The sequence below is a fragment of the Corvus moneduloides genome, chromosome 1, assembly GCF_009650955.1.
Source record: "Corvus moneduloides isolate bCorMon1 chromosome 1, bCorMon1.pri, whole genome shotgun sequence".
Classification (NCBI taxonomy): Eukaryota; Metazoa; Chordata; class Aves; order Passeriformes; family Corvidae; genus Corvus; species Corvus moneduloides.
Genome location: NC_045476.1, coordinates 86,295,351 through 86,309,407, shown reverse-complemented (window position 1 = coordinate 86,309,407; position 14,057 = coordinate 86,295,351). Strand labels below are relative to the sequence as shown.

General features: G+C 38.8%; 1 protein-coding gene across 2 annotated transcripts; it reads left to right on the top strand.

Annotated features, from left to right (window-relative positions):
* Positions 1-79: 79 nt before the first annotated feature.
* Positions 80-13,096, top strand: OTULIN (OTU deubiquitinase with linear linkage specificity). 2 transcript variants are annotated; one of them, XM_032117779.1, is made up of 8 exons: positions 80-234; positions 1,709-2,038; positions 4,528-4,601; positions 5,215-5,309; positions 6,448-6,591; positions 8,818-8,943; positions 9,964-10,233; positions 11,483-13,096. In XM_032117779.1, exons 1-8 carry the CDS (start codon positions 89-91, stop codon positions 11,675-11,677), a joined length of 1,380 nt encoding a protein of 459 aa, XP_031973670.1. In that variant the 5' UTR covers positions 80-88; the 3' UTR covers positions 11,678-13,096. The 2 variants fall into 2 exon arrangements, with proteins under 2 accessions (XP_031973670.1, XP_031973679.1); XM_032117788.1 differs by lacking the exon at positions 80-234 and adding an exon at positions 1,364-1,396 and having other exon boundaries at positions 1,713-2,038.
* Positions 13,097-14,057: the final 961 nt, after the last annotated feature.

Sequence of the window (14,057 nt, the reverse complement as noted above, 5' to 3'; positions counted from 1 at the left end):
CTGCGGGGCCGCGCAGGGGCCGGGCGAGCGCTCGGCCGGGGCCGGGGCCGGGGCTGGCGTTGCCGGCCGTGCCCGGGGCCCCGCCGGCATGAGCGGCGAACGGCGGCGGCCGGGCCGAGCTCCGCGCCCTCCCCTCGGGCCCGGCCCGGCAGCGGCCCCCGGGGCTCGGCGGGGGCTGCCGGCTTCGGGCGGCGGCTCGGAGCGGTGCCGGGCGGGACAGAGCGCGGCGGAAAGGTGAGGCCTCCCTCGGCTGCGCTGCGCCGGCGGGCACGGGTGGCCGTATGCTGTGCCAGGCCTGGGCCTTCCTTCCCTGAGGAGCGGGGACGGGAGAAATCGGGACGTGGCGTGCGACTCTGCGTCAAAAGGAGCGTGGTCAGGGGTGTCTAGGGAGGAGATCCTGCCCCTCTGCTCCGCTCTGGTGAGAGCCCACCTGCAGTGCTGCATCAGCTCTGGGAGCCCCAGCACAGGAATGGCAGTGGCCTGTTGGAACGAGTCCCCAGTAGGGCTGCGAAGCTGATTGGGAGATGGAGCACCTCTCCTGTAAGGAAGTGCTGAGACACTTGGGACTGTTCAGACTGGAAGAGAGAGGGCTTTGATCTAGTTGTGGCCTTCCAGTACGTAAAGGAGCCTACAGGAAAAATGGAGAGGAACTTTTTACAAGGGCGTGTAGTGACAAGACAAGGGGGAATGATTCCATCTAAAAGAGAGTAGGTTTGGATTAGATAGTAGGAAGACATTCTTTACTGTGGGAGTGGTGAGGCACTGGAACAAGGTTGCCAGAGAAGTTGTGAATACCCTATCCCTGGAAGTGTTCAAAGCCAGACTGGATGGGGTTCTGAGCAACCTGGTCTAGTGGAAGGTCTCCTTGCCCACAGCAGGAGGGTTGGAAGTAGGTGACCTTTAAAGTCCCTTCCAGGCCATTCTGTGGTTCTGTGAACTCTAGTCCTGAGCTAGAGTTCTAGCTCTAGAGCTCTGTGCTATGGGACACTTGGTATACATGAGGGCTCGGATACCAAAGGGCTGTATGTTAGTAAGTGAAGATAGAATGCAGGTTGGAGGCTTTAACCTAGAAATAGAAATGTGGTGTGCAGTTTTAAGTTTTATGGAGTGGATATTAAGTCTGTGAGCTCTGAGGTCACCAGCCTGGATAGCCACTATTTGTCTAGAACATGAATGTGACAATTGCCAAGCAACCCATAACTTTTGGGGGGCATTATTTGTCAACTTAGGATAAATATCCCTGAAAATTTACTGTATTTGGACAAATCCTAAACCTTTGGAGAGCTTGCTGGAATGGATTGTAGACATCCTGTCTTGGTACCCTGGGCATCATATTGGAAAGACAAAGATTGTTGCACTAAGCAGTGATCCTGGTGCAATGGATGAGTTGACTCAGGTGAGTTTGTAAGGCACCTCAAGGATAGCAGATGTTTAATCAGGGCACCAATTCTAGTTCTTCTTGTGTTTGAAGAACTGGTGCAGCTTAGCCATGGTAAGAAATGATGGTCAGGGGAATGAGTTAGAAAATAGCTTGGGTGCTGTCTTATTTTACCAAACTGTTCTGGATTTTCTTCTGGTTTCTGAATAATTTGTGTACCCTCTGAATTCTCTGAATATAATGTTAACTCTTAAAATAATGTAATTTTCCTATAACATGTGCTTTTGTTCTGGGAGAGAAACTCCTCATATATTTTTTCATTCTTCAAAGCCAGGATAATCTTCAAGGGTGGATGACAGAACCAACCAGCCTTTCTGCAGGTGCAGAAGAGAAAAAAGAGAGTGTTCCCACACAGCTGGTGAAGCATACAAATGAAGTTGGTGTTGCTTCTGAGGAACTTGTCTCAGCAAATGCAGCTGCAGGCCAGAAAGAGCAAAATACATCAGAAATAAGACAAGACTATGTATACAGAAGTAGTGGGAGACCTGAGAAGAGAGATATGAGCGAATCTCCTGTGACGGATCAGGATGCACCTAGAAACTGTGAACTGTATGTACCTGTGACTAGTAATTGTTCAGCAGTGGAGTCATCTGAGGAGAGGTAAGGATTAATTTTTTAAAATATATTAACAGTTTTTGTATAGAAGGGGAGGGTACTTTCAGTTCATTAAGGTAAATTTCTGATTTTTTTATCTTTGGTTCAGCAAAATCCCATTAACTAGTTCAACAATTTAAGTATTTGCATGCAACTCTTTGCACTATTTTTTTCTTTTGTGCATGCATGTTTTCACTTCATCATTCTTTTTCACCTCTTACTTTATTTTCACTATATTTGTCAAATCTATCATTTATCTGAACATTAATGGGGAAAGGCTTTAGTTTCCACATTCTTTTTTCCACAGATTTACTTAACAGTTGCTGTGCTACAACAGTGTTATGACACACTTTAGTCTCTGGAATGATAGTGCCTGTGCAGATGGATTGCACCTCTTGGCTACCTGGCTTTCAAAACAATTCTCTTGAATTGCAGTACCTTGTTTACTCTGGATGTTAATCTGTCATGTGACTGCTTAGTCTGTGGCTGCTTCTGTTTTGTCAACTCCCAGAAAGAAGGTGGTTTAATAATATCTGCAGAAGGGGCATGACACTGCTTCCTTTACACCAAACTTCCTCTTTCTTGGGTAATCTCACTAACTTAGTTGAGCACTTCTTGTTCTGCATCTTACGCTGAATTTATTCAAGGCTGTATCGCGAAGGAACAATTTCCCTGCCCTGACATCCCTGTGGGATCCCTTGTAGCAGCAGGTTTCTTCATGCTCAGAGTGGGAGGTTGTTGCTTTATATTTTAAATACTTGGCTTACAGAGAAGATACGCTAGAGAATGCTGCTGTCAAATACTGTGTGGGTTTTTTCATAGTATTTTCAAGGTTATTAAGTATTCTTGAAATTCTTGACAAACCATAATGGATTTTAAACTCTGCTGAGAAATTAGGCTTTGTCCAGTATCATACTGTAACATGAATATGGACTTGAAACAAGTATTTCTATGACTTTTCTTCTTGTCAGATAGTACTGTGTTTAATACCTACTGTATCTATTGTTTCTCTTTTAATTAATAATTATTTAGTGTTGTTAAAAATGATATTTCAAGCAGCTACTTGAGCATGCGCGTGAAAACGAAACCAGTTTTATATGACAGCACAGTAGATTAATTTCCTGGTATTAACCTACATTGGTCTTTATACCAAAGATTTCTTTTTCTCAAGGGAAATACATGCAGATGGGTTTATTAAGCTGGTTTGGATATAAAGAAAAAGAAATACAGAGCCATCATTTAGTAGTCCGTCCTTTCAAGTTTAATGAAAGTAATCCAATTTCCATCTGGCTACATGAAACTCTTTCTCACAGTCTTCCTAATTGCTTGTCCTCTCTTAGTGGTGTAAGATGTGGCAGGGTCACTGCCTTAACTTCTTCCTAGTCTTTTGCAGGCAGACTGTGCTTTGGATTTGGGGTGTTCTTGAGGAGTAGATTAGAAGCTGCTAATAGTAGTGGGCAGTAAATAATAACCGTGCAGCCTTTTTCTGCTTACGTACTTTCTTTGAAAAACAGACTTTCAATGTAAACTTCTTGTAGTGGTAAGCCTAAATGATACTGATACATCTGGTGACATATGTTTTTTCAAGTATTTTAATTGTGAAGCTGTGATTATTTTTTAGAAGTTTATTTGCTAGATGTAATTATATGACAAATGCCTCTCAGGAGTGGAATGTGCAATTTGCAGTCAGTTTTTTGAACATTTTATGGAACTCAGTTTTTAACAGTAATGTTCACATCCAAGCTGCAGATGCTAATCTGTGCAATATTCTTGTAGGGCATAATTTCCTCTCTCATGGTCATAGCTTGACTTCAGAATGTTGTATATAGGCTCAGATAACAGGTATTTTACTCTTATGACAACGTACCTTGGCCAAAAAGCCCATATTATTTGAGGAAGAAATGTTTCTCTGGATTTCAGCTAGTATGTAAGACGTAGTTTGGATTATGGTGGAAATTCTCCTTTGAGTTAGTAACATTCAAATTAAATGCAGGTGGTTGGCCACTTTTCATTGTATTCTGTCATGTATTCTGCTCAGCACTAGGCAGGTTAGTCAGTCCCAGTGGTGTGTAGATCCAAAGCTCTGCTGAGTAACGTGTTCTTAGCTGCATGCATAGGGTGCATTATTCGTATATGCAGCAAACAGACATGTTGGCTTGTGTCTTCTGCAAATTTATACTGTAAAACACAGAAATACGAAGGGACTGACTGCAGTAGCCATTCAACCACAGAAGAGAAATTCAGGCAATGATTTATTACCAACCTTGTGACAGATACTGGAGGGGAGCAGTTGACAGGGTTTTTTAAACTTTTTTTTACTTTTGAGAGCTAGTGTTGATTCTATGAAAATGGGTAAGATGGAAAGCAAATTAAGTTGGAAAAAAAAAAAGGTAAAAACACTTAAATACTTTCCTGAGTTGTAAAGAGGGGAAGAGGTTGAAAAAGAGAGTAAGATTTGTGGTGTTACATGAGGTACATGTTGATTTTTATTGCAGTGAGGAGGACATGTATCGTGATGAAGAAGAAATAGAGAGAGAGAAAATACTGCTCTGTGAAACAAACTCATCAGGTACAATCGAATTTTGTGTGAAGTTTCAAATACAGTATTGCAACTCACTGTAGCACTGATGTGTGATGTCCTGACACCCTCTCTTCCAGGGACTTTTGTGCACAGATGTCTGCGTTCAATAGCAGTTACTTATGACTGAGTGCATTGTACAGTTTGATTCGTAAAAAGATCAATTCTCTGTAAAATTAATTGCTCTTAGTATGTCATTCCCTGTGTTTCTGTAGTTACTTTACGAGTTAATGTGAATTCTTTGGAAAGCAGTCACATAGTCTATGTTATGAGAAGAGAAGCTTCTGTCAAATATTTTTCTGCTTGCTAAGAAAATGAAGAGTACTTTACTAATTTCTCCTCTTTGCCAATTAACTTTTGCAGAAGAGAGGAGCAGAGTGTTCTCTATCTTGTTGAACTACATCATTACTTTTCTTCACACATCATTTTCAGAGCAAACTGATTTTATCCCCTCCCATAGTAATAATGACTTAGTAGCTACAGGTTGTGCTGCCAGTTTCATTTGGCACTAAAGTTGTTTTAAAGTGATAGCATATTTAGAAATTTGATGTGCTTTCTACCTTGTTCTGTTTTCTTTATAATATTGCATGTTCTGTTTTGACAGAATATAAACTAAGTGTTTCACCTGAAATGGACATCATGGAGTATTGCAGAAAAGAATGGAGAGGAAATACACCAGTAGCAAAAAGGATGAGAAAGGTAGCAGTTCTATTTTTGTTGAATTTCATTAGGCTCTTCGTTTTTGTTTGCTACGTTATTTCCTATGGGGTCAATCTTTTAAGACAGGAAATGCCTTAGCAATGTTTTATGTTGTGAGGTCTTATAAGTGGTTTACAACTGGCAGATACTTTTCTTTGTTCTCATTCCAAATGTGTTTTCAGTAAAGCTACCTGCACATAGTTTAGGGATTTGAATACTGTCCTTTGTTACTGCTTTCAATTGAAGTTTTATATTTCATTTATGGACATAAAATGCTAATTTTGTGGACTATTGAAGTGCAGAGCAGATGACCAAAATTTAAGGTGGAAGGCAGGTAGCTGAAATTGGTGAATTGCATGGGTTTTTAAAAATTTTTCCTGAGATTTTTTTTATTCCAGTTTTTGAACTAATTTTTTTATATTAATCTTGAGCTAGAATGGTAGAAAATAAAGCAAAGTTGTTTTGTTGCTTGAAAAATTTAGTGATATATGTGAGTAAACATAAAAAATACCTTACAAAAGTCAAAAACTCCCCATGCCACTCTCAGGAGATTGCTGTGAGAAATACAGACACACAGGGCATTGGCCCTTGCCAGGGTAGCTGAGCTGCAGAAACTGCATTTCAGCATTGTGGCTTCTGCTACAACTGTGTGTATGGGAACAGCAGGGAGGGAACAAATGTGCTGAGGCAAGTGTCAAGATATTTCAGCGTAAACACAAACTTACCCTGAGGCAGAAACAAACTACGTGTGACATGTATTGGGTAAGTAGCATTAACTGTTGCTGAAATTTCTTTTAAGCATGATGTGTAGTCTTGTGTGTGTGATGTTTGATATTTTTTGGAAATCTACATGAGTTAGCTGCCCATATTTCAATGATGTTTATGTTCTGTCATCAAACAAATACCTCAAACAACTATCTATTAGATTTCTTCAGTTTTTTGTTTGTTTTTCAGCAGAACTAAGTTGGTTTTTTCAAAGCATAATTTGTGACATAAAAGCATTTGAACTTCCAAAAAGGCTAGTGGGTCAAGCTTTTTTTTTTTTTTGAAAATAGCATTAGCATTTGGATGATAATATTCCAATACTTAAAATGTTTTATTAATGATTTAATGTTCTTTGGATTTTGTATTTTTCTAGGGCTATGAAGCAGTTGCTCAGAAGTTTGCCTCTATAAGGAGAATACGAGGTGATAACTATTGTGCCTTCAGAGCAACTCTTTTCCAGGCATTAAGCCAAGCTACCCAGTTACCAAGGTGGCTGCAGAGTGAGGATTTTACTATGGTATGTGTCAAGCTGATCTTCTGACAGTAGAGTAATACTGGGTCTAACCTATTTGATAATTTTATGATCCCATTTCTCTGTTATGCGATATATATGCTCACTTTTCAGTATCCTTGAACTGAGAAGTAGTAGTGTTCAAGACTGTTGTTAGTGCACAGTGATTCTTTCAATTTGGAATTGAGTCCAGGTGCCCTTGGTTTCCAGTTTATAATGTGTATAAATGTTACTGTAGTGTTGACTGGAATGTGTCTTGTCTGTCTTCATCTTGCCCTCTTGGTTTCTTCTTACTGCATGTAGTGTGGCAGTAAGAGGTTTTCCACAAGACGGCTGGCAATAACAAAAAATACAGACAATTTATTCTAACATTTGAGAAACCCCCAGCTTTTCAAAATTATAATATCTATTCTTTGTGCCTTATATGGTTTCTCTAGAAAGTGGAGTAACAAACTGGATGCTGTAGGCTTTGCAGAATGTGTAATTACCTGTGTCTTAAATGTTGCTTAAAATAAGTGCAAGAGCAACTCCAACCTGACATGAAGAACAGTTCTTGTGGAGTGATGATTTTCTTGTGATGTGTAAGAAAAGCAGGGATCTTCCTACAAGTAGAAGAAGAATATTCCAGAAATTTTCTTGTGTTAACAAAGTCCATTTGATGGTATTGGTGAACATGGAACAAACATGTAACAATCTGCCTGTACAAAAGTGAGCCACTTGAGAGGAGTATGGTTCCAGTTGTCAGGATGCTGCTGGGAATTGGAATGGTGAATGTCTGATGCACAGTGCCTTTCTGTATAACTTTAGAGGAAATCTGAACATTTCTCATTCTGGCCACTGTCATTGTTAAGTAAACGCCTGATGATTATATTTTTGTAATTACTGATAAAAACAGTTCTATGAAGTGTTTTACTGCAAGTACATTGCAAAATGCTTTCCTTTTTGTAAAAAACACATTCTTCAAGCTCTCAACCATTTCCACATTATCAGACTAAAGAATGTAGTTTCCCAGTGCTCCTTTAAAGAGCATGCAAACTTTTTAAAAATTATGTACTTCGAAATTTTTAATGATGTTCATGTTTTTTTTGCTACTGATTCATCTAGGAAAGTGTCATATGATAATTAACATTTTTTTGAAAAGGCTGTACAGCTACAAAACAAACTGAAATGATAAATTGTTATGCATCAAAGCAGAAGGCACGTAAGAGAAATGTGTATGGTGACAGCTGGCAGTACAAATATAACTTTTTTGTTGTTGTTTTTTCTTGTTTTTAATTTAACATGGTGATTACATGCACGTTTCTAGTTGTAGAAGTTACTGGCATATAATTTTTGATTATTTAGTTCTTTGTGTCTATTTAGCATAAGATGTCTGGCTGGGGTGGGGGAAGGTCTGTGCCTATCTGACACATATTGTTGCCACTAAAGAGAACACATCACTGGTTTGGAGTCCTAATAAACTTGAAAATGGGCTGGTAGTGGCTGGGGGCATGAGTGCTGCTCTAGGCAAGTATTTAATCCATTGTGAGACACAAGTTGCTCTTGCAGTTCTAGCAGTAAGATGGGTTAATAGATGAGGGTACAAAACTGGACATGCAACTGCCAGGATGTCCTTAAAGGGAAGTGTAAAAGCTCTGAACTGAACAGGTGTAGCACATGAGCAGTAAAAGAGGCAATTCTGAGGCTAAAACATGATCCGATTCATCAGCTAATTCCCAGGTTGTTTTCTTCTTTAATAAAAAACCTGTCCCAGAGTGTTTGAATTGTGCTCCCTGAAAAGGAAACAGTTCGTGAGTTCTGGACAAAGTAGTTTGCAGTCCACCAAGACTTCTGGGTGGATCTGATGGATCCTCTTCTGTTGGTTCAGGGACACTTTCAAACACAGTTAACTGTCGTCTATCTGCTGGTGGGGGAGTGTTTTAATTAAAAAAAAAACAAACCTCAAAACAACAACAAAAAAAAAAGGCAAGAGTAACTTGGTGATTATCCAGTGCTTGTGTGTTTGTTAGATCTGGAAACAGTAATAGACCAGCATTCAGACTGTTACCCAACAAATATTATAAATACCCAGCTGTGTTTGGTTATGGTCATCTTCCTGTGACATCTCTTCAGAAGGACATCTGACGTATGGTTTTAAGGTGCAAAATGTTAAAAAAAATAAAATATGCAGGTTGGTGGCTTTTCCTTTTCAGACTTTTGACTTAAGCTGCCTTTTCTTCTCTCAACTTCCAGCTTCCTGAAAACTTGCTGAGCAAGTATGACTGGATCAAGCAGTGGCAGCTAAAACAGAAACCTGGCAAGAAGATGGGAGAAATAAGTGATGAAATAAAAGAGTATTTAATACTTCTAAGGAAAAAGGTTGGAAAAGTATTTGTATATTCTTTCATCACTTAAAAATAAGAAAAGTGACAAAGATTTTTGAATTCGGTGAATTTAGCATAAGGATGCTTTCAGTAGTGGAAGTCCCTTTTCTGTATGTATACTACAAAAAATTCAAGTAAAGAGCATATTTTCAGATCCAGGCATCTGGTCTTTCACTACTTGCAATAGCCTGATGCTGGAATTAATTTGCAAGCAGCTCTGCAGAAAACTATTAATTAGACAGATTTCAATGAAAAAATTAATGTAACAGAGTAGCTCTTTTCCTCTTATTATGTCTTGTATTTATTTGAAAGAATGATTTATACTATGGACAAATTTTTTTGCTGTCTGGATGAGGTTAAGGGAAGAAAAACATAGCACAACACTTAAGTAATTTCAAAGGAGTAGTTTTTGTTCATTTTTATACATTTATTCTGGGTCATAGAAACATGATTGTGCCCTTAAGTGTTCATACTATATTACCTAGCCCCATGCTTTCATCCTCTTGGAACACTGGAACCTGTTAAAAACTATTCAGTTGTTTCTGTCTTACTGTGAATGCAAATTCTCTTTTTATGAAGGCTTTTAAGAGTATTTGGAATACTGCATTCAGCAGTTTGAGGGTTGGAATGAAATATGCATTCTGAGTAACAGAAATGTAAAGAATACGAAGTATGTAGGATTTATGGTGCAGGAAACAAAAAGGTTATTACCTTAATGCTTGTCCCACAACAATATTTGTTCTGCCACCTTGCAGCAATTTCTAGCATCCACTCCTTTTGCTTTGCTTGTGGATCAATTTAAGCAAAATCAGACTAACTCAGCCTGACCTTGATAGGGATACAGTTGTGGAAATATTCTTGAGTGTTTTTTAAAAGGCACAAAGCTCTTCATAAGCTAAATTCTGAGTGCCTGTGCTGAGCATCTGACAACTCACAAGTGGCTTTTTGCAGCTCTTGCAGGGTGATGGCTGTTCATTTGTGTTGTGTGTGATGGTTTGTTTGTTGTTTTTTCTAGTGGAAGAATATAAGTGAAATAAAGGATCCCCTTGAGAAACAAGAGGCTTGTGATAAATTGTTTAAAAACGAAGAGGAGGAGTATAGTCTCTATGAAGCGCTGAAATTTTTGATGCTTAACACTGCCATTGAATTATACAACGCCGATAAAAGTGGAAGGAGAGTGCCTGTCTTCTCCTGGCTCCTGTTTGCACGGGATACATCCAGCAACCCTTGTCAGTTAATGCAAAATCACTTGAATCATATTGGTCACAGTGGAGGCCTTGAACAAGTAAGGAGAGATTGCTCATACAGCATTATTTTCCTGTTTTGGAGATTTTAGCTTCAAGTGGTTTAAGAAATCACCCAGCTTTTGTTGGGCTGGCTGAAGTGTGTGGCCTTTTGTTGGGAAGAATATGTTAGAACTGCTGGCTTGTAGTGAGAGTCTGTAAAGGGCCTCCTCTGAAACACCAGGTTTTGTCTTGTGGCTGGCAGGTCGCATTCTTTGGAAATAGAGTTTGCTATTAATAGAACACTTGTATTGATCTCTTAGTTGTTAGCTTTTTAAAAAATAGGATAACAGCTGATACTCAAATTATGAAGACAACGTGTAGCACATACATGTGGTGAATTGGGATAAGCTAATGACAGTTACAGCTTTATACGTAGCATAAATGGTACACATATTACAAAAAAAGCCCCAAACCGAAAAGAGTAGTAGTTAATGAGCTGAATAGTCTGAAGGATTTTGGAAGCATCCATTTTAAAAAAGTCCCATTGGATTCATTACAAGTGGAACACTGCAATTAAGTTCACTACTTAATTGTAAATACTAGAAACATGGAAGTATTATGTTTTGGTTTTTTTTTTAATCTTAAAAATCTGACAACTGCAGAGACAGTTTGCTGTTTCTGTGAAAATAGGTGATTCATTGGTGACTTTTGCTGCTCAGTTCAGTCAAGAAGTTATGTTGCCTGTTTTTGTGCTGACTAGATTTGTTTATTTCAGTAAGATTCTTTGTGAATTGTTATTGATATGCTTGCCACTGTAGGAGAAAAGGTAGAAGCTTTTTACAGCTTCTTTTTCTGAATTTCTTCTCCTGTCAACAGGCTTTGTAAGGGCTTTCCATTTTCTTTTTATTTGGCTGAAAGGTTCAAAGTACGCTGTAAGAATGAAAGGATCATTGCCTGAAACCTGCTCTTGTGTGGTTTAAGTGTCTTAACAGGATGAATATTGATACAAGAGAATGTCTTTCCTCCCTGCTTGTGGCAGTAGGACACTCTATGTAAAGTAGTTTTCCTTTAGGATTATTTTCCTACTATGCCATTGTGGGTCTGAAGACTTTCTTGTTAACTGCATGGTATCATAGAGGTGTATGATGGAGATACTGAATGAGAGGTGCTCATGTATATGCCTTCTCTCTTCATAATTTTTGTCTTCGAAAAATTACATCTGATAGGTATTAGTTTAATATTTTTATGAGAAAAATCTTGTCGAAGGTATGTTGAATTTTACACAAATATTTATTTTTTCCAATGTAGGTGGAAATGTTTCTTCTTGCTTATGCTCTGCAGTACACCATCCAAGTGTACCGACTCTATAAGTACAGCACTGATGAGTTCATCACACTTTACCCCAATGACCCGGAGGAGGACTGGCCTGTGGTGACTCTCATAACTGAAGATGACAGACATTATAATATTCCAGTCAGAATGTGCCAAGAGACGATGCTGTAAACAAGTGATTTTTCAGCAGACAAACCTATGCTGCTTGTGGAGGTTTCCCATGCTATTTTGAAACAGGACAATGACAAAATCTGTGTGATTAAATCTACAACAACTTGAATCTGTGTTTTGGAAGTTGACATCTGAAATAAAGTATCAAATAGGTACTATCTTAAATAGTAAAAGTTCAGCAAGCATGGCTTTGTTTTCTGTTTAAAAAAAAAAAGGAAGCTTCTGCAGTCCTTTTTTTTGAAGGACTTACTCTGGATAGAATTGCCAAAACTATAGATTTATTCCTTTTATTTTTTAATGAGGCTCTGTGGTAAGAGCTGAGCTAAGCTTTTGCTCCTCAAAATAATGGCAATTGAAACTTCTGGGAAAGTAAGGTGGCAGTGTCTTGGCTGATATTTGTAATAGTGCTTAGAAGCCATTTATACAAATCTTGGGTCTTGGGAAGTAATACAATTCTTTTGCAGTTGAAATTTAATGCCTGCCATGGTTTATACTATAAGAGAGACATTACTTAAAAGTTTTCTAATGCTTTGGGATGTTTTTTCCTATATTAGTGTCTTTTATTTAGAAGCCAGCTGTCTTACACTGAAAATGAGCTGCTCTTCCCTTTTCAACCCATGGAGAGGAACATGGCAAATGTGATAAGAGAGTATAAAAGTTGTTTGATAGTCAGTCACAAATTCAAAGACTACACAGAATTCCCACTTAAGTTATGACAGCTGATAGGAGATAGCCACGTGCCTGTTAACTTTCATTTCTGTTCATGTTATTGTTCCTGTGGTGTTAATCCTCTCTGGCAGCTGCTCTGGAGAACATGAGGATTTTCATTTGTCCAGGGAGTGCAGCAGATGGAAATGTCTGGTGCAGCTTACCCCTCCCAAGAGTGGAGATGTGGGAGGTTCTGTTTCTGCTTAGTTATTCATGATGCTTTAAACTGAAAGAATACAGAATGTATCAGATGCTGGAAGTGCTTACAAATCTTATAAAAATAATTAAATAATGAAGCTTTTAGGTTCAAGTAGAAGTACATCCTACAGATGACTTTTGGAACAAGAGAGTGAAAACTGATTTAACTGAAATGCTGGTCATACACAGGTCACTTGGCTTCTCTTAGAAAGCCTTCTTATGTAAATGGGATAAGGTTATAAAAACTTCTCATTTGAATATTCTGGAGAAAGTGGCATGCAAAATTCTCCTGTTCTAGTTGAATTTAATTTGTTAACCATTATTGTGAAAGGTAATATACACAATGAAAATATGCATTCACTATGTTCTAAAATGTGTTTTAAACACATTAATGAGGGTTGCCATGTACTCAAGTGTTATATTTGTCATGTTTTTGTTGCCTTCTAAATCAACTAGTTTGTTACTGAAAATTTCTGGGAGCTACAAGGGAATAAAAATAAACTTAAAAATTAATCTGGCAGCATTTTGTTTCTTGCTTTATGGCTTATTTTCTGCCTTGCTTTATATTTTCAGTGTTTCAGTTTTTGAAATCCATGTTGAAGTTAGTTTGTTCATGAAAGTCGTGAGGTATAGTAACCTGTGTAAAAGAAGTAATTATTGGGTGCTTGCACATGGGCAGCAAAACCAAATAATTCCCTGAATTGCTGTTGTCCAAAAAAAGCTGAAGAGGAGGAAAAATAAATTAACTTTTGCAGCTCACAACTGATAAAAAAGTTGTAGTTATGATTTATTTAACTGAAATTATCTAATTGTGATATATTCTTGAGACTTAACACACCTTTGAAAAAGGTATTGTCACACATTTAGAGCAGTGGTTCTGAATGTATGACAAAAGCCTCTGAAGCAGAGGCTTTTTAGGGGCTGAGTTTGTAGTCCTTAGGGCTGGAAACAATTCACATAATTGGCTTGTTTCTTAAACTGGGAAGGTGGGACTGGGCACAAGGTGCTTAAGTCACATATTGTATGTATTTTTCACTAAAAACTTTTGCTGTCTACACGAAGCTTTTATTTTGCCTTTGTTCTGTTTCCTAGTAAGTTATAAAGTTAATGGATACCTGGTGCTGGCAGCAGGCAGTCTATCCAAGCTCAGGCTGGGTGTGGCTCAGAGAAGCCTGATGGTGTCCTGTGGGAGCTCACCAGGACCTGGTGCGTTTGATTCAAGACTGCCTTTATTTAGACAGCTGAGACGAAGCTTGGCCAGCTCTTGGCCAAGTGTATTTTTGTGTGACAGCAGCAGCCCTCTCATCAAGAGCTAGGGAAGGAGGGTGGAGAGCAATGTGGGAGCTTTTATCTCACCTGGACGCTGGGCGTGGTTAGAGAACCATGTAGACGTTGAGGGAAGTGGGGAGAGGGAGCTCTTGCGCTGCGTATCGAGTGCCGGGCTCAGCTTGTCGTGTTGTGTCCCCGGTATATA

What these genes read in the sequence shown, in the direction of transcription:
- OTULIN (XM_032117779.1), top strand. Translation starts at nt 89, where the DNA reads ATGAGCGGCGAACGGCGGCGGCCGGGCCGAGCTCCGCGCCCTCCCCTC. An exon ending in CTGTGAAACAAACTCATCAG is followed by an intron (nt 4,602 to 5,214) that starts GTACAATCGAAT and finishes CTGTTTTGACAG; the next exon opens with AATATAAACTAAGTGTTTCA. An exon ending in TAATACTTCTAAGGAAAAAG is followed by an intron (nt 8,944 to 9,963) that starts GTTGGAAAAGTA and finishes TGTTTTTTCTAG; the next exon opens with TGGAAGAATATAAGTGAAAT.